The following is a 21,458-nucleotide window of genomic DNA, read 5'->3' on the forward strand; positions in this document are numbered from 1 at the left end:
TGCTCGATAGGTATGCGGCAATCATACGTTAAACAACACGAAAGCATGTTAAAGCACGTATCACAAAAGCAGCTTTGCTACTAGATTGGTGTGAACCATAAAACTACGTACTGATATGACTGCGAAGAGCAAACTGTTGAACAGAGAAGCTGCCTTCATTTAATATATTCTGGTGTCAAATTTATCACACCATTATCACATCTGGAAGTAGGTCTATGTAAAACATGCGGGATATCAAAAATATCGATGATTTCAGGTAGACTATTATTATTATTATTATTATTATTATTATTATTATTATTATTATTATTATTATTATTATTATTATTATTATTTAAATGCGTACCTCAAGATTATTATGAAGGTAAGCAACCTATCTAATTAGCAGGAGTCCACACCTGTGGAGTAACGGATAGCGCGTCTAGTCGCGAAACCAGGTGGCTCGGGTTCGATTCCCGGTCGGGGCAAGTTACTTGGTTGAGGTTTTTTCCGGAGTTTTCTCTCAACCCAATATGAGCAAATGCTAGGTAACTTTCGGTGTTGGACCCCGGACTCATTTCACCGGCATTATCACCTTCATCTCATTCAAATGCTAAATAACCTAAGATGTTGACAAAGCGTCGTAAAATAACGTACTAAAAATAATTAGCAAGCAATTCTATGAACAAAGCATTAGGGAGTCATAAAGCAAATTCACTAGTGTGCGGTATGGTGTGAATTAGCTACTTTTCTGTTCTAACTCATTTTAAAGTTTAATTATTTCCATGAAATAAGACTCAATCTACAATTTCAGGTCCAGACCATAAGAGAGATATGAATTCGGGAATCACATAGTAAAATTACAGATTTCATAACTTCTTCCGCAAATACATCAAGAGATATAGTCTGCGGACTCTATACAAGTTGTAAATGTAAAACACTTCAGGATATAAATAATTGATTAAATGACGATCTTACTCGTATTAATTATGTAAGCATGTGCGGCTTACAGCTGTTTCGGTGCTACTTCACACCATCCTCAGAGCCTTCTGTGTCTCGGCGCTATCTCAACTTCGTTGCCTGTTGTGTGGGTGCGTTCGTGTGATGAAGAGTTGTGTCAAATAGTGTGTGTGTTCTGAAATTGATCTGTGTGTTGAGAATTTCATTAGGGAAGTTTAGATGGCGAAGTTCAGAAGTAATGTATTATGATCGACGTTAGTGACAACAGCATACTGCTGACCATATTGACTACTGAAATGCACACCCATAACAGTCAGCAGTTTATGATAGACATTGAATTTTATAGTAACTTTGTTTGAGATAGCACCGGTATTACAAAAATATGTTACGACAGAATGATATAGAGTGACGATAATGATAAAGCAATAATAATAATAATAATAATAATAATAATAATAATAATAATAATAATAAAACCATATAGTACTAAATAGCTGGAGTACTGCGAATTACTGATATATTATTTATGTAGTAAAATAAAATAACTTATCTAAAATAATGTAAATAAATAATCAAAAAGATAAAAAATGAACAAGTTTACCTCAGGTTTAAACCTGAGTCCAATTAAACCACAGCCTTCCATTTTACGAGAAGCACGTAATATTCATTGTTGAATAAGGTATTATGAATGCTTTAATATATTTTGCTGTCTATTAGGTGTAATTTGAAACAAAATAGTACATTATGCAACGAGCCTATAATGATAGTAATTAAGAAGCGAGTATGGATATTTATGAAACGAGCGCAAGCGAGTTTCATAATTTTCATACGAGCTTCTTAATTACCATTATAGGCGAGTTTCATACGACTTTTTATGCTCGACCATATTTCTAACTTGATATTATTAATTTTTTTTGTATCTGACCTTGACCAATGTCCCGTATGTTGTGAGATGTGCGCAGACGCGAAAGTATTGATTTTTTTCCGAGGAACAGATGTTCACATTGACCTTGCTAGGTCATAAGAACCTACAGTGATAACATTGAAATTAAATTAGACATTGAAAAACGAGATGACAAATTGAATTTATTTGAATATTATTTACAATTAACGCTAATTATTATAGTAACAGAACATAACCTTCTGCGATAGTATTGGATTTCCAGGCTCCGTGACTTTTCGCTAATTCTCTTTCGATTGCATATCCGAGAATAATCGATACTTGCGGTTTTATAACGGTAGAAAGCTGCCCTGTCATTGGCTGAACAGTTGTAACCTGAGTCGTCATTGGCTGAAAGACCTGATCTTTAATGAGTAGGTGTACTTTAATGACATGCATTAAAGGTCTGCTACCAGGTGTATAATTACTACATTTCGGCATGGTCGAGCATAAATGTGTTTTATGCCATACAGAGGCAATATATTTATGTGACTTGACATATTCAATCAAAGATCGTTCCTCGTATTATGTAACTTTTAATCAGTATTATTTTATTTAATACTTCAGTAGCAATGTTGCCGCATCTACAACGAAACAAGAGATAAAAATAAACGTGGCGCGTCGCCACGCTTTTGATTCGTGATTGGACCACGTTCAACTTACGTTTTGTTTTTTGGTTTTTTTGTTTTTGTTTTTTGTTTGTTTTTTTGCGTTTCTGGAAGCTGGACCTTGGCAATGTCGAATCGGCGCCGTCTTGCGTTCGTTCATTTTAACGGAGCTTGTTTCTGTCAAACTTCAACGAACTTCACCGTAACGGAACGTAACGCAAACGAACGTTAATGGTAATCCCGACCTAAGCAAAGGAAGCCATGGACTGGGGTTTCTTCGTTTCCCTGCACTACCCCTTTGTGCCCAGAACTGTTTAATGCCTAGGACTGTTCAATCTTGTAGTATAGTCATACACAAAACTTCTGAAATGACATAAAAGATAGTTGTTCCATAAAATTTAAGCCATTCTTATCGTGATTTTATCTCTGAAGTTATCAGAGTATAATACAACATAACATTTGGGTGAATGTTTGATGCTGGCATGGCAGCTACAGGGCTGCAGTGTGTAGGGCGGCGCCATTACTAATCCCTGAGCCGTGTTTACATGCCGCCCACGCGCAGAGTATCAGATGCTGCTACACTGTCCATCATCCCACCACCATAACGAGATTGATTGAAAATCCATTCCCACGGCACGGCAGTTAGCCGGACTACAAAATATCCCGCCAGCCTCAAGTGACCGACTGCGAGTTTCCGGGTCAGCGAGGCAGTGCCTGTAATCAGGATCAATGCTCAAATCTCGAGCCTAGTTATCGCGTCCGTACTTGTCTGCGAAAAACACTCCGTCGGAGCAAACAGCGCCGGGCGTAATGGAATAACAGGCCTTCTAGGAAAACACGTCGGGCGGGAGTGATGTAATATACGGGCTACTTCTACTGCTATCGCTGATTTGCTACCATGTTTAGGTATAATATAATATAATATAATATAATATAATATAATATAATATAATATAATATAATATAATATAATATAATATAACATAACATAATATAATTATAACATAACATAACATAACATAACATAACATAACATAACATAACATAACATAACATAACATAACATAACATAATATAATTATAACATAACATAACATAATATAATATAATATAATATAATATAATATAATATAATATAATATAATATAATATAATATAATATAACATAATAAAATAAAATAAAATATAATATAATATAATATAATATAATATAATATAATATAATATAACATAACATAAGATAATATAATTATAACATAACATAACATAACATAACATAACATAACATAACATAACATAATATAACATAATATAATATAATATAATATAATATAATATAACATAATATAATATAATATAATATAATATAATAAAATGAAATAAAATAGAATAAAATAAAATAAAATATAATATAACATAACATAACATAACATAACATAATATAATATAAAATAACATAACATAACATAATATAACATAACATAACATAACATAATATAATATAATATAATATAATATAATATAATATAATATAATATAATATAATATAATATAACATAACATAACATAACATAACATAATATAATATAAAATAACATAATATAACATAATATAATATAATATAATATAATATAATATAATATAATATAATATAATATAATATAATATAACATAACATAACATAATATAATATAAAATAACATAACATAACATAATGTAACATAACATAACATAATATAATATAATATAATATAATATAATATAATATAATATAATATAATATAATATAATATAATATAATATAATATAATATAATACAATATAACATAACATAACATAATATAATTATAACATAACATAACGTAACATAATATAAAATAATATAATATAATATAACATAATGTAATATAATATAATACATTTACAAAATGGAAATAAAAAATTGGAGATTTATCTTTCGAAGAGGTGGAAAAATTCAAATATATTGGAGCAACAGTAACAAATATAAATCACACTCGGGAGGAAATTAAACGCGGAATAAATATGGGAAATGCCTGTTATTATTCGGTTGAGAAGCTTTTGTCATCCAGTCTGCTGTCAAAAAATATGAAAGTTAGAATTTATAAAACAATTATATTACCGGTTGTTCTGTATGGTTGTGAAACTTGAACTCTCACTTCGAGAGAGGAACAGAGTTTAAGGGTGTTTAAGAATAAGGTTATTAGGAAAATATTTGGGGCTAAAAGGGATGAAGTTACAGGAGAATGGAGAAAGTTACACAACGCAGAACTGCACGCATTGTATTCTTCACCTGACATAATTAGGAACTTTAAATCCAGACGTTTGAGATGGGCAGAGCATGTAGAACGTATGGGTGAATCTAGAAATGCATGTAGAGCGTTAGTTGGGAGGCAGGAGGGAAAAAGATCTTTGGGGAGGACGAGACGTATATGGGAGGATAACATTAAAATGCATTTGAGAGAGGTGAGATATGATAGTATGGACTGGATTAAATTTGCTCAGGGGCTTATGTGAGGGCGGCATCTTCTGCGGACCTTCGGAGAATGAAGTGAGGAAAATACTAGTGAAGTGCTTTGTTTGGAGTGTGGCATTATATGGGGGCAGCAACATGAACATTACAAAGAAAAGAAGAAAAACGCCTCAAAGCATTTATAATGTCGATTGAAGAAGAATGGAGTGTGTGAAATGGAGCTGTACTAGAAAGAGTGGGTGAAGAAATAATAATGATGAAACTGATCATAAAGAGGAAAAGGAATTGACTGAGTCACTGGCTAAGAATAAACTGCCTACTGAAGGATGAACTGGAAGGAATGGTGAACGGGAAAAAAGTTCGGGGCAGAAGAAGATATCAGATGATAGACGACATTAAGATATATGGATCGTATGAGGAGACTAAGAGGAAGGCAGAAAATAGAAAAGATTGGAGAATGCTGGGTTTGAGTAAAAGGCCTGCCCTTAGACAGTACAGTATAAATTAATTACTCGTAAATGAATGCTACCAGTGGCTTTTGCAGGAAATGCTCCAAACTAAGTTCATTAGACGTTCAAATAAACGTTTTTCAGATTTATTTTCAATGAAGAATACCAGACATTCTGAAAGTTATTTGCTTCCATAATAATGCCAAATACTTTCTTCTTGAGCCTATATACCTTGAGTTTTTTAGTTTGAATGCGAAAACGCAAGTAACAATGTCAGGGCGATCAGTCGGTTTTTCATGTGAGAGTAAAGCAATAGCTATTTCAGGTCACTGTGGATTGTAGGTGAAAATAAAAAAAAAAAATGTCAGGTTTGCTATGCTTTCGAACAATAGACATAACATCTTGATATAGCTGCTGCATGTTTCGTAAACTACCTGAAACGTAGAGGTTAAAATCATTTTATCCTGCTATGAGATCTTGCTGAAATGATCGGGAGACTACAAAATCCTGTAGGCCTCTTATTTGGTCTTTCGTTATGAACTCTAATTTTTGCGCTCTCTCGACCCAATACTGAAGAGAATAACTAATATAAATATCTACACCACACCGCCATTAAATACATGAAAAAGACCCAACCCCACTTGATTAATAACTATAACAATATTTGATTTTTAATAACAATATTATTATCTTACGTAAGTTTTATAGTTTTCAGTAATATATACTATATATAATATATAGCCACCACTCAGTAAATTACAGAAATGAAGATCTAATTTAAGATATTTTCTAAATCTACTTATATAACCCCAAACATTTCACTTTCATATCATCAATATAGCATTAATATGTATAATTAATAAAACATAGACACAGCATGGTATTAACTATAATAATGTTTTATTTCTAATTTTTAATATCCAATAACAGCTGTACTCAGAAAATTACACACCACAGAATCAGACCTGTAAATTATTTTAGTAAGTCTTGAAGTTTTTAAGAACCAATTTAATTTGTGCTCCAAATATGTCAGCATTGTTGCATATCATGGCCTTCATGTAATATTGTTTACTGTAGTGTGTGTTTTGTTTTATTCTGAATGCAATTAGTGACGACAGATGGATTTTAGAAAATAGGAAAATTATGCTGAAAAATTAACATTTCACTGAAAACTACTATTTTTCTGAAAAACGTTGGGTTCCAAGCTTCAAAATGAGGGGTCATTTATTAAAATCCGTTCAGCCGTTTTCCCATAATTTCCATTACCAGGTCAAATATATATATATATATATATATATATATATATATATATATATATATATATATACAGGGTGTTTAAAAAATACGGGGCATGATTTCAGGTATGTATTTTCCACATGTAGACAATCAAAATAGTTCATTACAACATGTGTCCGGAAATGCTTCATTTCCGAGGTATGGCCTTCACAACATTGAAATTCACCGGAACGTTTTTCTTTCCGCAGGTCGTTGTCATTATAGAAGATCTTCAAAATGTCCACCTCCTGCTTGAATACAGACGTACAAATGTCTTCCGATCTGGACATTGTCGCTGTGGGTACCTCTCCTGGTACAAACGACGAGCCAGCGCAGCATTGCCGTCCGCCTTACCGTACATGAAGTGTATCTCTGCCAGCTCTTGATTTGAATACATGTCGCACAGTCTAACGCCTACACAACACTGAATGTAACCTTCGCCTCGGAATGAACTGTCAGAGTGCCCTCTTAATGTCTCCTTTGACGGCAACGACCTGCGGAAAGAAAAACGTTCCGGTAAATTTCAATGTTGTGAAGGCCATAACTCGGAAATAAAGCATTTCCGGACACATGTTGTAATGAACTATTTTGATTGTCTACATGTGGGAAATACATACCTGAAATTATGCCTCGTATTTTTTAAACAACCTGTATAATAGATGCTGAGGGTTGCTAAGCAACAGCAAAATGAGCATAGGGTATTACAGAAATGATAACTGACATTTTACCGAATAGATGCCCACTTAAACGTTTCATGTTAAAAGAAGAGTTTAAATATGGAGTAATACGCTTGAAGAAGCGTTCAATTTTGATTCAATCTAATAGAGAATCCAATTTCACACAGGAATGGCGTCGTGTCTATTTTTGCACACAACGTGCAGCTTCAACGTCTGAGCGAACAGTCATTAAATTGTTGCTAGGATACATCCTCAAACATTGTGACGTCAAAAGTTCATTACTGTTGATGTCATCAATGGCATGCTGTCCCTAACTAGTTCATAAAAATCTATCGACTGGTTCGGAGAAGGGAAGAGCTGTGACGTGGTGTGATAAGTCCTGACTGAGTAAGAAAGAGACTTGGCAAGTTAGACTAAGTTCAATACTTGGGAAGTGACAGATTAATGCAGAATCTACATAAATTAAGATGTAAGGAAATTTGGCACTGCGAACATTGTATGTCTTTCCCAATAAGATAACATTTGGATTTAATAATAGTAATAATAGTAATAATAATAATAATAATAATAATAATAATACTTAATTACTTACAAATGGCTTTTAAGAAACCCGCAGGTTCATTGCCGCCCTCACATAAGCCCGCCATCGGTCTCTATCCTGAGCAAGATTAATCAAGTCCCTACCATCATATCCCAACTCTTTCAAATGCATTTAAATATTATCCCTCCCCCCTACGTCTCCAATGGTCTTTTTACCTCCGGCCTCCCAACTAACACTCTATATGCATTTCTGGATTCGCCCATGCGTGCTACATGCCCTGCCCATCTCAAACGTCTGCATTTAATGTTCCTAATTATGTCAGGTGAAGAATACAATGCGTGCAGCTCTGCGTTGTGTAACTTTCTCCATTCTCCTGTAACTTCATCCCTCTTAGCCTCAAATATTTTCCTAAGAACCTTATTCTCAAACACCCTTAATCTATGTTTCTCTCTCAAATTGAGAGTCCAAGTTTCACAGCCATACAGAACAACCGGTAATATAACTGTTTTATAAATTCTAACTTTCAGATTTTTTGACAGCAGACTGGATGATAAAAGCTTCTCAACCGAATAATAACAGGCATTTCCCATATTTATTCTGTGTTTAATTTCCTCTCGGGTGTCATTTATATATTTTGTTACTGTTGCTCCAAGATATTTGAATTTTTCCATCTCTTCGAAGGATAAATCTCTAATTTTTATATTTCCAATTCGTACAATAGTCTTGTCACGAGACATAATCATATATTTTGTCTTTTCGGGATATAATAATAATAATAATAATAATAATAATAATAATAATAATAATAATAATAATAATGCGAGTAGTAATAATTTTCATATACAGAGTGAAGTAATGTCATTAACTTCAGGAGGTTACTTGTGGATTTTAGTTGAAAATTAGGGTTAATATACAAATCAGATTTACTTTAAATGTTATTTTAAATGATTGTGTTTCATTATTAATACTATTGTTATTAATTGTAATTTGTTAATAATTGTTATTATTGAGTGTAATTAGTTAGCACTGTCAACGGGTATTTACCCATTTGCAGTGTGAATACACACATACATACATACACACATACATGCATACATACATACATACACATACATGCAATGCATACATACATACACATACATACAATACATATATACATACAATACATACATACAATACATACATACATACAGTACATACATACAATACAATACAATACAAACATACATACATACATACACACATACATACATACATACATACACATACATGCAATGCATACATACATACATACATACATACATACATACACACATACATACATACACACACACATACATACAATGCATACATACATACATACACATACATACAATACATACATACATACAATACACATACATACAATACACACATACATACATACATACATACACACATACATACATACCTACATACATACATACATACATACATACATACATACATACATACATATACATGCAATGCATACATACATACACATACATACAATACATACATATACATACAATACATACATACATACACATACATACAATACATACATACATACATACATACATACATACATACATACATACATACATACATACATACATACATAAATTCAAACAAAAAAGTTTAATACAATTTTGCTCGTTTTTCTCCTTTACTGTGAAATCTTCACTTCCAAATTCCTCTGTTAACATTTTCAATTTGCAAATACGCGATGCTGCTTGTTCTATCTTAACAAAACTGCACAACACGTAAAATACGTAACTTCACTGTCACACTGTTCACTTAGGAAGACACTTCAATACTGTTATTGAAAGAAGATTGTAGAGTCAGTGACTCTACTCTACTCCCCTGACGTCATGTATCCTAACTTTCGACATGTTTATGCTGATGTCTACTTTTTTTATCTTTGTTTTCCGTTTTCTTTTTGTTTTACTGACTCTAATACAAACACAACACCCATGCCCGAGGCGGGACTCGAACCCACAACCCTTCGGACCAAGCGATAGAGACATGCCGTGCCCGTACCGCTTGAGCCATCCGGGCCGGCACTACTGGGTGTTCATTTCAAAGTGTGTCATGACGTCACTGTTGTGAGTCAGCGATTTGAAGCGAGTTTCAGCTTTTATGTAAGAGAAATTGCCTATTAATCAAGGCGTTCAATCTGAACTTGAGAACGTATACGGTATAACTTGAACGTCGTAGCAACAGATGGCGGTCTGTACGGTCTGTGTGCTACCATAACCTTTTTCGAACTGTGTTTTGCGCGGCCAAGTCGTACGCAGGGTATTTGTTATCATCGGTTGCGTACGGTAACATTACACAACACAAATCAAATGCTCCGTGTCCATGTTGACCGTCGAAGTTAATGTCAACAAATACGTAAGTAATCGTCTTAATCCTCTCCACATATCTCGACAGTAAGAAAAAAACTCACCTCAGTACGTGTTTCGAAACAGTTCACATTCCTGCCACTACAGGTGTTACCGTACGTATCGATAAGTAGCCTACTCTTCAGAATGAACGCCGTACTTGTTAGGAAACTTCTCTGGCACATAGGTAATACGCCTTTGCGGAAGTGTAGAAAGATTGAATTCTCTAGTTTCATCGACTAGCCACATGACGGCATACAGCGAGCCATAACACACTTTGAACTGAACACGCAGTAGTTTGGCTCATCAGGTTGATCAGGAAAAGAGGGCCATTTATGAACCTTATATTCCCTACCTTGGTGCCAAGTATAACATCCCTCTCTTCAATTGGTCAGTGACAGGTTTATTTTTTGGTGCTCGGAGTTCTTTACCAAAATTTACATATCATTTTTTAAAACAATTATCAGTATCATCTTTTGAAATTAAAAAAATCATCTCGCAAATTCTCAAAGATTCCCTGCAGATTATACAATTTCATTTATACCACTCAGAAGGCCTTAATTAAGGATATGCTAATTTTTAAATAAAATCTTTTTTTATCAGTATAATTTAGTCATCTTCTAAGATTTTATTTTACAATTGATAATCAATGGTGCTTAATTATTACACTTTATTTTTACAACACTACTCATATTTAATTAATTGAATTTGTTTGCTATTAATTTCCGGATCCTCGTGGTCATTCTTAATTAAGGCCGGATGAGTTCTTCTCTCTCTCTCTTCCATCTCTTGTTATTACAACAGAAGAAGAGGAAGGATGCAGAAGCCACGTGTTGCAATCCATTCAAAGGCTTGTCTCAGTCCGTCACTTGGCCTGACATGTAGCCGTACATGAAGTGCAGACCTTTCTATACGAGCCGCAGAACTGGAACGAGCGCTGTCCCGTCTCTGTATTCAAAGCTCCGCCGTGGCGCTAAGTGCAGTTCTATGCTTACCGATGCGCTAACCGCTGATCCGTTTATCGGCTCGGACCCATTAATCACTCAATTAGTCAGTGAATAATTCTGAGCGGTATGCAAAAGCCGTGTACTCACCCTTGCCGTAGCCGATGTCCAGCTTGAAGTTGTCGCCGCCTACCTCTCCGTCTACAAGGCGTCCGAGTCCGCCCACCAGCTCGCCGTCCCGACGAACGCCGTCGTACGAGGAGTCGCTGAGGTCCTGCTCTCGAGCAGGGTCCTCGGGTGCCTCATACGTCACGATGCCCCCTGGAACAACAGATAGGCTGGTTTTACATTCATTTCCCTAACCCTATCGTCATTGTGTAAAAATAACGCCAAAGGCAAAAAAAAAGTTTTTTTCTTAGCTCTGCTTTTGTTTTGGAATATTAATTTTTTATTATTTTTTTGTAGTTTCACTTGTTTATTCTTTTGTTTCTAATTTTTATTTACATGAAAATCAACATATATGAAACATAAAATCATACAGAGATAGCTGCCAAAAATATTTCGTAATATAATTTTGATGTTTTTTTTTGTTTCATTTGTTTGGTTTCTTTTTTTTTTATTATAATTTAATTTACACGGAAATAAATTTACAGGAGAAACAAAATCATATAGATCTAACTAAAAAAAATTTCAGAAAATATGTTTTACTTATTTTTATTTCTATTCATTTGATTTGTATTTCGTTTATAATTTTTATTTTTATATATATATTAATTAATTTGCTCTAGAGTATGCCATTAGGAAAGTCCAGGATAACAGACAGGGTTTGGAATTGAACGGGTTACATCAGCTTCTTGTCTACGCGGATGACGTGAATATGTTAGGAAAAAATCCACAAACGATTAGGGAAAACACGGGAATTTTGCTGGAAGCAAGTAAAGAGATAGATTTGGAAGTAAATCCCGAAGAGACAAAGTACATGATTATGTCTCGTGACCATAATATTGTATGAAATGGCAATATAAAAATTGGAAATTTATCTTTTGAAGAATTGGAAAAGTTCAAATATCTTGGAGCAACGGTAACAAATATAAATGATACTCGAAAGGAAATTAAACGCAGAATAAATATGGGAAATGCCTGTTATTATTCGGTTGAGAAGCTATTATCATCCAATCTGCTGTCAATTTTAGAATTTATAGAACAGTTATATTACCGGTTGTTCTTTATGGTTGTGAAACATGGACTCTCACTTTGAGAGAGGAACGTAGGTTAAGGTTGTTTGAGGATAAGGTGCTTAGGAAAATATTTTTGGCTAAGAGGGATGAAGTTACAGGAGAATGGAGAAAGTTACACAACATAGAACTGCACGCATTGTATTCTTCATCTGACATAATTAGGAACATTAAATCCAGACGTTTGAGATGGGCAGGGCATGTAGCACGTATGGGCGAATCTAGAAATGCATATAGAGTGTTAGTTGGGAGGCCGGAGGGAAAAAGACCTTTAGGGAGGCCGAGACGTAGATGGGAAGATAATATTAAAATGGATTTGAGGGAGGTGGGATATGATGATAGAGAATGGATTAATCTTGCTCAGGATAGGGACCAATGGCGGGCTTATGTGAGGGCGGCAATGAACCTCCGGGTTCCTTAAAAGCGAGTAAGTAAGTATGAAAACTAACGGATTATTATGAATCTTGGTAGACTGGGCTTGTTTCACTTGTTTAGTTTTTTGTTTCTAATTTTTATTTACATGAAAGTAAACATAGGAAAACATAAAATCATACAGAGATAACTACAAAAAATACTTAGTAAAATAATTTTGATTTCTCTTTTTTTAGTTTCATTTGTTTGGTTTCCTTTTTTATTCTAATTTAATTTACACGGAAACAAATTTACAGGAAACACAAAATCATATGCAGTAGATCTAACTAAAAAAAAAAGCATTCCAGAAAGTTTTTTTTTACTTATTTTTATTTTTATGTGTTTGATTTGTATTTCGTTTCGAATTTTTATTTACATGAAAATTAACGGATTATTATGAATCTTGGTAGACTTTAGCAAACATCGCGAGGCGGAAACCAATTTTCCTGAGATCACTTTTTTAAAACATGTAAATACGACACATGAGTGAATTCATAGCACTATACAGAGCACTATGAAGTTAAGAATAAATAAAATAATGACCGGAATAAGTAAAACGCGAACTAAGACAAATTAAGTTCCAACCTGGAAGAAGTTGGAGCTAAAGAGAATCGTAACATTCTAGTCTTACTGTTACCCTTTCATAAGAATTTATGTAACTTCTCATTACAGTATGCCGTCTTCTTGCAAACAGTGTAATATGCTGAAAGATTTCTTAGAATGTTTCTTCTTGCATTCTTAGATAGTCAAACAATGAAAATTTCGAAATGCACGCATGTATTCTATCCGGTCTATTAGAGGAATTTACATCAAGGTTCCACGATTTAGATTGCCTGGAAATGGATTTGTGTATTTTTGCTACATGTTCTGATTCCAACTGATTATTGATAACGTCCCCCCTTCATTATAGTGTAAATTGATTGACCTGCGATGTGATCGAGAGATGCGAGCGAAATATGATTCAAGGTCGAGTCTTATGCAGTTTTATGACGGATTCCCAAGAGGACGCTTTCCCAATCTGCATAAGCTGTGTGAGAAAGTTTTGTGTTTATTTGGTTGCACTTATAGATGTGAACAGTTATTTTATATTACGAAAATAAACAAATCTCAAACAAGAAATGATGGGCTTTTAACGGCAGTTCTTCGCATAGATTGTGCTAATACAGTTTCTCCAAATCTTGAGAAATTGAGTAATATGAATTAATGTGCAACAGACATGTTTTGTTTTGAGTTAAGGAAGTGTTTTATTACATTGTGTTCTTACTTACAGAGTGATTTATATAGAACTGACACATTTCTTTCATTAATTGTTTCAAAACGAATTGTGCTAGCGACAACTTATTATACCTAAAATGTAGAGGAATTTTGGGAGATTATTTACCTCTATAGCAAATGTTGTCCGGCGTTGTCAAATCCGGAGATCTCGGTGGCCACAGGTTCCTGGAAATTATTCGGTCGTCACATAACTGGATAAATGGAACCATGCTTCATCTGTGAACCATGTGATGGACAATATGGCAGGATTTTGCACAATGAGCATCTGAAACCAACGACAATAATTTAATCTTTTATCCTTATCTGGTTCCTGTAGCTGATGAACAACCGTAACCCTATATGGCTTTAGGCTCTCTGACACATTGAGTAGGTGTACCCTGTCTTCTGCGACAAACGTCTTAATGATTTTTTGGGTGACTGCTCCAGTCGTGCTCTTACGTCAACAACAACCGTGGGAAGCCTAGATGAACGATGCTTGCTCTTTTCAGTCACCAGAGATCCAGTTATTTCCAATTTGTTTACCAGTCCCAGTATTGTGTTTCTTTTGGGAGGATTGCGAACACCAAATTCTCTCTGGTATGCCCTTTGAGCAGCTGTAATTGATGGAGCAGTCACCCAAAAAATCATTAAGACGTTTGTCGCAGGAGACAGGGTACACCTCCTCAACGTGTCAGACAGCCTAAAGCCATATAGGGTTACGGTTGTTCATCAGCTACAGGAACCAGATAAGGATAAAAGATTGAATTATTGTCGTTGGTTTCAGACGTTCATTGTGCAAAATCCTGCCATATTGCCCATCACATGGTTCACAGATGAAGCATGGTTCCATTTATCCGGTTATGTGACGACCGAATAATTTCCAGGAACCTGTGGCCACCGAGATCTCCGGATTTGACAACGCCGGACAACATTTGATATAGAGGTAAATAATCTCCCAAAATTCCTCTACATTTTAAGTATAATAAGTTGTCGCTAGCACAATTCGTTTTGAAATAATTAATGAAAGAAATATGTCAGTTCTATATAAATCACTCTGTAGTTTGGTAGAATAACATTTTCTTTTGAAACATATAGTACGTACCGCAACTTGAATAAACCGGTTTTCGTGCACCCTATAAGCACACTTCTCTCGTAGTACACCGTGCAAGCACAGAGTGCATAATTCTGCCCAACCCTGATGTAGTTAAATGTTTGAGTGCTGAAAGTCCAATCCCTAATTACAGGGACATCATTTTATTTTTACTTCAATTTTTATTGTACCTGAGTTTTTCAATGTACTTCACTCCCACCCCTTCTACTAGTAAACTTCCAACTATTCACCACAGAGAGGCGAGGGCGCGTAAGCAATACTGAGTTAGTGAGTATAGTACGTTCCAGAAATATGTTCGAGTTTTCCAGTGACGAAAGAGCTTTCAATATTGAATCATATTTTTGCATAGGTACTGTCCGTTTGCCTACGTCGCATCCCGGTTTCCCCCACCTGCTTCTGTTTGCCCCTCTGTAAAGTCTAGTAGCTGGGCTATCTTAGCTCTTTTCTGAAAACATTAATTTCTGTTAGGAATTGGACGTCTACGTAATATTAGGCCTATACAAGAGTTTAAAATAACTTAAATAAAAGGGCCTCGTTAAGTAATTAACTGTCACGTGATCCCCCCCCCCTTTCTACGACCCTGCGACAAAACCACTTGAACGGACAGTAGATAGCATTTCTGAGTAATTTTATCTTTTCGGATTGACCAGAAGTGAAGATTGAATTTACATTACGTAAGGTACCCTTTTATAGAGTAGGTACAGAATTATTTCAACATGAGTTACTAGTACGAAGGACGAAACTGGTAATTGGGATTAGATGCAATAGTCTATAGTGCGATAATATGCACAAAAGAACTGAAGCCTGTATCGAAATGAAGGGCCACCATTTAAAAAAAAAAAAATGTGTTTAAATATCCATATTGTGATTATTTTTCAATTTAACTTCATTCTCTATATTGTACGCTAATGTGCTGTAGACAGTATAATATACATTGCATAATGAATACGTCCACATGGACAGCTCAGTTCGTGAGTAAAAACACTTATTGTTAATACTGTACTGTATTTTGATTAAACAAAAACCTAATGAAAATTATCAAACTCAAAATCGCAATATTTCCTAGTTTACGTAAATGGATGAACTACTTTTCTTCCCTCCTATACCTAGTAGAGTGATTTGTATTTTACACCAGTATCATCGAACTCCAGTCGTGGAAGGGGTTGCAAACGGTGTTTCCTGTTTCAATTGTTAATAGAAAGGTATAGCCAGATTAATATAAAAAATGTTAGTAAAAATAAAATGATGCACGCATTGTATACTTCACCTGACATAATTAGGAACATAAAATCCAGACGTTTGAGATGGGCAGGACGTGTAGCACGTATGGGCGAATCCAGAAATGCATATAAAGTGTTAGTTGGGAGGCCGGAGGGAAAAAGACCTTTGGGGAGGCCGAGACGTAGATGGGACGATAATATTAAAATGGATTTGAGGGAGGTAGGATATGATGGTAGAGACTGGATTAATCTTGCTCAGGATAGGGACCAATGGCGGGCTTATGTGAGGGCGGCAATGAACCTACGGGTTCCTTAAAAGCCAGTAAGTAAGTAAGTAAGTAAAAATAAAATGATGTCCCTGTACAAGAGTGAACAGACAGATATCGGGGTTTCACAGTCTGTGGTCTTCTGTTGCATGTCGACAACATCCTCTGTGATGTCTATTCGTGATTATGGCTTCATCGCAGCTGCAAAAGAAAATCCGATGGTATTTCTCGCAGCAAGCCATCAAGACCGCAAAGAATTAGTGTGCTATTTTCTGTATTTCAGCACAAAGGCCGGGCTCGTACACCGCAAGTGTTCCCATAACATGCAGAATAAATGAAACCCCTAATTAGCTGCACTAAAAGCACCCATTTGAAGAGAAAAAGAAAACTAGACGTTGTAGGGCATTAGTTGAGGTTCGCTGTGGCGGCTCAGAGACCAGAAATGAGCAGTTCCCCTGGGACGTATTCAGCAAGATGGAATACACACGGCTCTTTGCCTCATACGTTATGCATGCTTGTAGAATTATACGTATTATTGCTATGCTCACTACAATGCAAACCAGATTTGAAATATTTTTACAGATAAACCGACACTATGACTCCTCAGGGAGCTGGCTGTGTGTGCATCCTTATCATCCTGTGGGCTATTTCAAGTGCTGATGCATGGCAACTGTTTGTATTTTAAATATATTGCACATATTTCAGGTGTCGGTGTTGTGTGTCATAACTAAATTTTTGCACAAGTGGACGGAGCTTGATTGTTAACGAGATAATTTTATTACGTCCCTGATTAAATAAAGCGTTATTCACCACAGGACGATAATTCATATATTATTTCTTTACTCTTTTATAAAATATATGAAAAATGTGTTACTCGCTTCATATTTTAGTGCAGTTCTAGCGTTAAGAGAATATATATTTCTGCAATAGCAAAACCTCGTTAAGACTTCGTGATTAAAACGTTACCCAGTATAAGCGCTGTTTTTTTTTTTTTTTCCACTTTCCCACAAACCACATCGTTATGAAAAATATGTATTTTAACTTCCCAAAAAATAGTGCAGATGCACTGTTAACGAAATAAATTCTCTTATTGCTGTAAACTCTTTATTTGATATTATTACTACGATTATTATTATTATTATTATTATTATTATTATTATTATTGTTGTTGTTGTTGTTGTTGTTATAAGGCACCGTGCAAACTCCTCTGGTGGCGACTGTTGTTACTAACTGCAGGACAGCAGCGATAGAGTTATGCTTGAAGCATATGAATATACTTAACGTTTCAGATTAAATGATTAGAAATATGGATGATCCTAAAAAACGGAGTGTTCTAGAGTGTAGTAATGCATATAGGAACACACCAACCGATATTGTTTTTATTCATTCCCAAAACAGAAAACTGAAGTGGAACGACGCTAATTCCGGATCCAAGCAGTACGCAGACGAAAGTAAATAGGGCTACACTGTTTGTAATTATAGTTTTGTTATATACTAATTTAAAAAATATAATATATATATTATATTATGTTTATAAATAACCATTAAGTTAACGACGGGAATTTATCATTTAAATTTCAAAAAGTACATAATTACTGAGTTCTTTACATACAATATATTTAATTTTTAATGTATTCATATCAATATTTAATTCTTGATTTAAAGTGCTGATGGTTCACCTTGGGAACCAACACCCGCAACAAGAACTTACAGTAGGCTCTATTCATTTTATTGGGAACGAGATCAGGACACCCCCAAAACTAGCATACCGTTCCCAGTATTTTTCTAAAGGATTACAAGAAAAAGGCTGCCTCATCTCAACTAGCTCCGGAAAGGTACGAAAGAGACACAAAAAGAAGAAGAAAAGATTAAAATGTATTATGGAAGGCAAATGCTTAACAAGTGTTCTTTCGAAAAATGAAGTAACCATACAGGCAGAAGTAAACTAAACCATTCTTAGTGGTTTTGTTTTTCTTTCACAATTGAATTGTGTGAATTGTCTACTCAAGTGTCTATTCCATTACATACCGAACTGAAGTCACATAAGAAATGTTATGACAAGAGTTTAGGAACAAATATTATATGTTTAATGAAATGCAAGATTTCCGAGGTTAATCTTCAATAAAAGATGAGACAGAACCGGAATTAATGGGAGTGACATTTGTGGTTTTGAATATTTCGTTAAAATTGCTGCCAATTGAAACACAATTATACAGTAAGATTAGTAAAGAAAATCGTCTAGTCATATTTTCAAATTAAAATGAAAGCTGAATTGTCGTATTCTGCTATGAGGGTGATGTTCGGAGTTAATCGTACAACTATAATTATGATGTATTTTTACCACCACTGTAATATTGTTGACATCCACAATGGTTACTGTAATTTTGGGTTTTGGCCTAGCAGAGAAAGTATTAGGAAACAATGCCCGCAATATCGAAAAGAAAGTAGACTACCCAAAATGCAGAATAACAATTAATTGTTCAGAAGTGGAACAGCCACCCAATGTGGATCAGATGGTGGCCTCCAAATCTAAATGCTACGGTGGCAGATCGAGTGACACAATCATAACAACTGACTGCGGATTATTGACTTTATTAGAAGGTGGTGATGAAGTCAAGTTTTCCCGGAATAAAGACAAACCTCTCCGATAAAGGGATCATTGTTGTTACATCACCGTATCTGCATGATGGCAAATTAACAGCTGAAGAAGTCGAAACTACTTACAGCGTTGCCAGTGTTCGAATTAATGTTGAAAGGTGCATGCAGCGAATTAAAATATATAACATTTTACACAAACTATCAATTGAACTGCTTCCATATGTTGATTTTGTTGTTGTTTAGTCAACTGTCCGAAGAGAAGTCTGAACCTCACAAGTAATACCAAGAAGACCCACTTATGAGGCAACTAGGCCAGAAGATCATGGGGTAGGATGGCGAGTTCCTTTTCCCCTCCACTGCATACATCTCCGACTAGCTACATATTACACTAATCAGACTTCAGATGCATAAAAACAATTGTTCTTCCTCTGACACATCGTCAAGTGAGATGTACTGCCTGATAACAGATGTACATATCAGCCAGAACCTCAGTCAGAGGTAGTATGTTGATGATATTGTTCATATGTGTTGTATTTTAGCGAATTTGCAGTGGCCCATTACTCAGGAAGTGTAATTAAGACTACTTTTAGAATTGAATCACATTAAAATATGAAATATGTAGATACAGTATACATATAAATATTACACACGTCATCACATCAAAATATAGTCTAAGTACATCAATGTTTCCGTAATATGACTGTTCCCCCTCATTCAATGGTCTGAAATCTGATTTAAATGCCAAACAACTACACTGATATTTCAGGAACTCTGTAGTTACATTTTTACACTCCTCTAGCAGTACTGAACTTTCCACTGCGTCTATTAAATAATTAAGGACTGGAGAATGCTGGGTTTGCAGTGAGAGACTTGCCCTTGGACAGAACATTATGAATGAATGAACTCGATGAACCCATTCTTACTAATATTACAACTTTTTATCGGCAGAAAGCCGCATGTAATTTCTGTATCACACAGTCATGACCAGTGAATGACTACGAGCCTGTAATTAATTAGAAATTGAGATACTGCGCGGCGCCACCAGTACGATTTTCAGACCCATGCACGGTGCCTATAAGTGATACCAAATAGCATCACTTATGAGGCAATTACGCCCGGAGATAATGGGGTAGGGTAGTCAGTTCCTTTCTCCCTTCATTGCATACATCACCCACTAGCTACATATTCTACTAATCAGACTTCAGAAGCATAAAAACAATTGTTCTTCCTCTGACACATATCGTCAAGTGAGATGTACAGCGTTTTATTATTATTATTATTATTATTATTATTATTATTATTATTATTATTATTATATTGAATAAGCAATCGTGGACAGTCGATAAGGGGAGGTCCTCCAGCTTGGGGGTTGTGTGAAGGGCTAACAACCCATCACCGTAAAAAAACAGCTTGTTACGAATCCTTCAAATAAGATAATATTAAAATGGATTTGAGGGAGGTGGGATATGATGGTAGAGACTGGATTAATCTTGCTCAGGATAGGGATCAATGGCGGGCTTATGTGAGGGCGGCAATGAACCTCCGGGTTCCTTAAAAGCCAGTAAGTAAGTAAGTAAGTATTATTATTATTATTATTATTATTATTATTATTATTATTATTATATTGAATAAGTAGTAGACAGCCGATAAGGGGAGGTCCTCCAGCTTGGGGGTTGGGCGAAGGGCTAACAACCCATCACCGTAAAAAACAGCTTGTTACGAATCCTTCACATAAGATTATATTAAAATGGATTTGAGGGAGGTGGGATATGATGGTAGAGACTGGATTAATCTTGCTCAGGATAGGGATCAATGGCGGGCTTATGTGAGGGCGGCAATGAACCTCCGGGTTCCTTAAAAGCCAATAAGTAAGTAAGTATTATTATTATTATTATTATTATTATTATTATTATTATTATTAGAAAGTTAGAATTTATAAAATAGTTATATTACCGGTTGTCCTTTATGGTTGTGAAACTTGAACTCTCACTTTGAGAGAGGAACAGCAGTTAAGGATGCTTGAGAATAAGGTATTTAAGAAAATATTTGGGGCTAAGAGGGATGAAATTATAGGAGAACGGAAAAAGTTAC

General features: G+C 34.9%; 1 protein-coding gene across 2 annotated transcripts in view; it reads right to left on the bottom strand.

The window, feature by feature from the left end:
• LOC138693018 (discoidin domain-containing receptor 2-like) overlaps window positions 1-21,458 on the bottom strand; it is a 1,708,097-nt gene that overhangs the window by 253,817 nt on the left and 1,432,822 nt on the right. For both annotated transcript variants that reach the window (XM_069816529.1, XM_069816528.1), the window contains exon 9: window positions 11,423-11,593. In XM_069816529.1, the coding sequence (XP_069672630.1) occupies window positions 11,423-11,593 (171 nt within the window). The remainder of the gene's footprint in view (window positions 1-11,422; window positions 11,594-21,458) is intronic.

The sequence above is a fragment of the Periplaneta americana genome, chromosome 17 (genome assembly GCF_040183065.1).
Source record: "Periplaneta americana isolate PAMFEO1 chromosome 17, P.americana_PAMFEO1_priV1, whole genome shotgun sequence".
In the NCBI taxonomy this organism is placed as follows: domain Eukaryota; kingdom Metazoa; phylum Arthropoda; class Insecta; order Blattodea; family Blattidae; genus Periplaneta; species Periplaneta americana.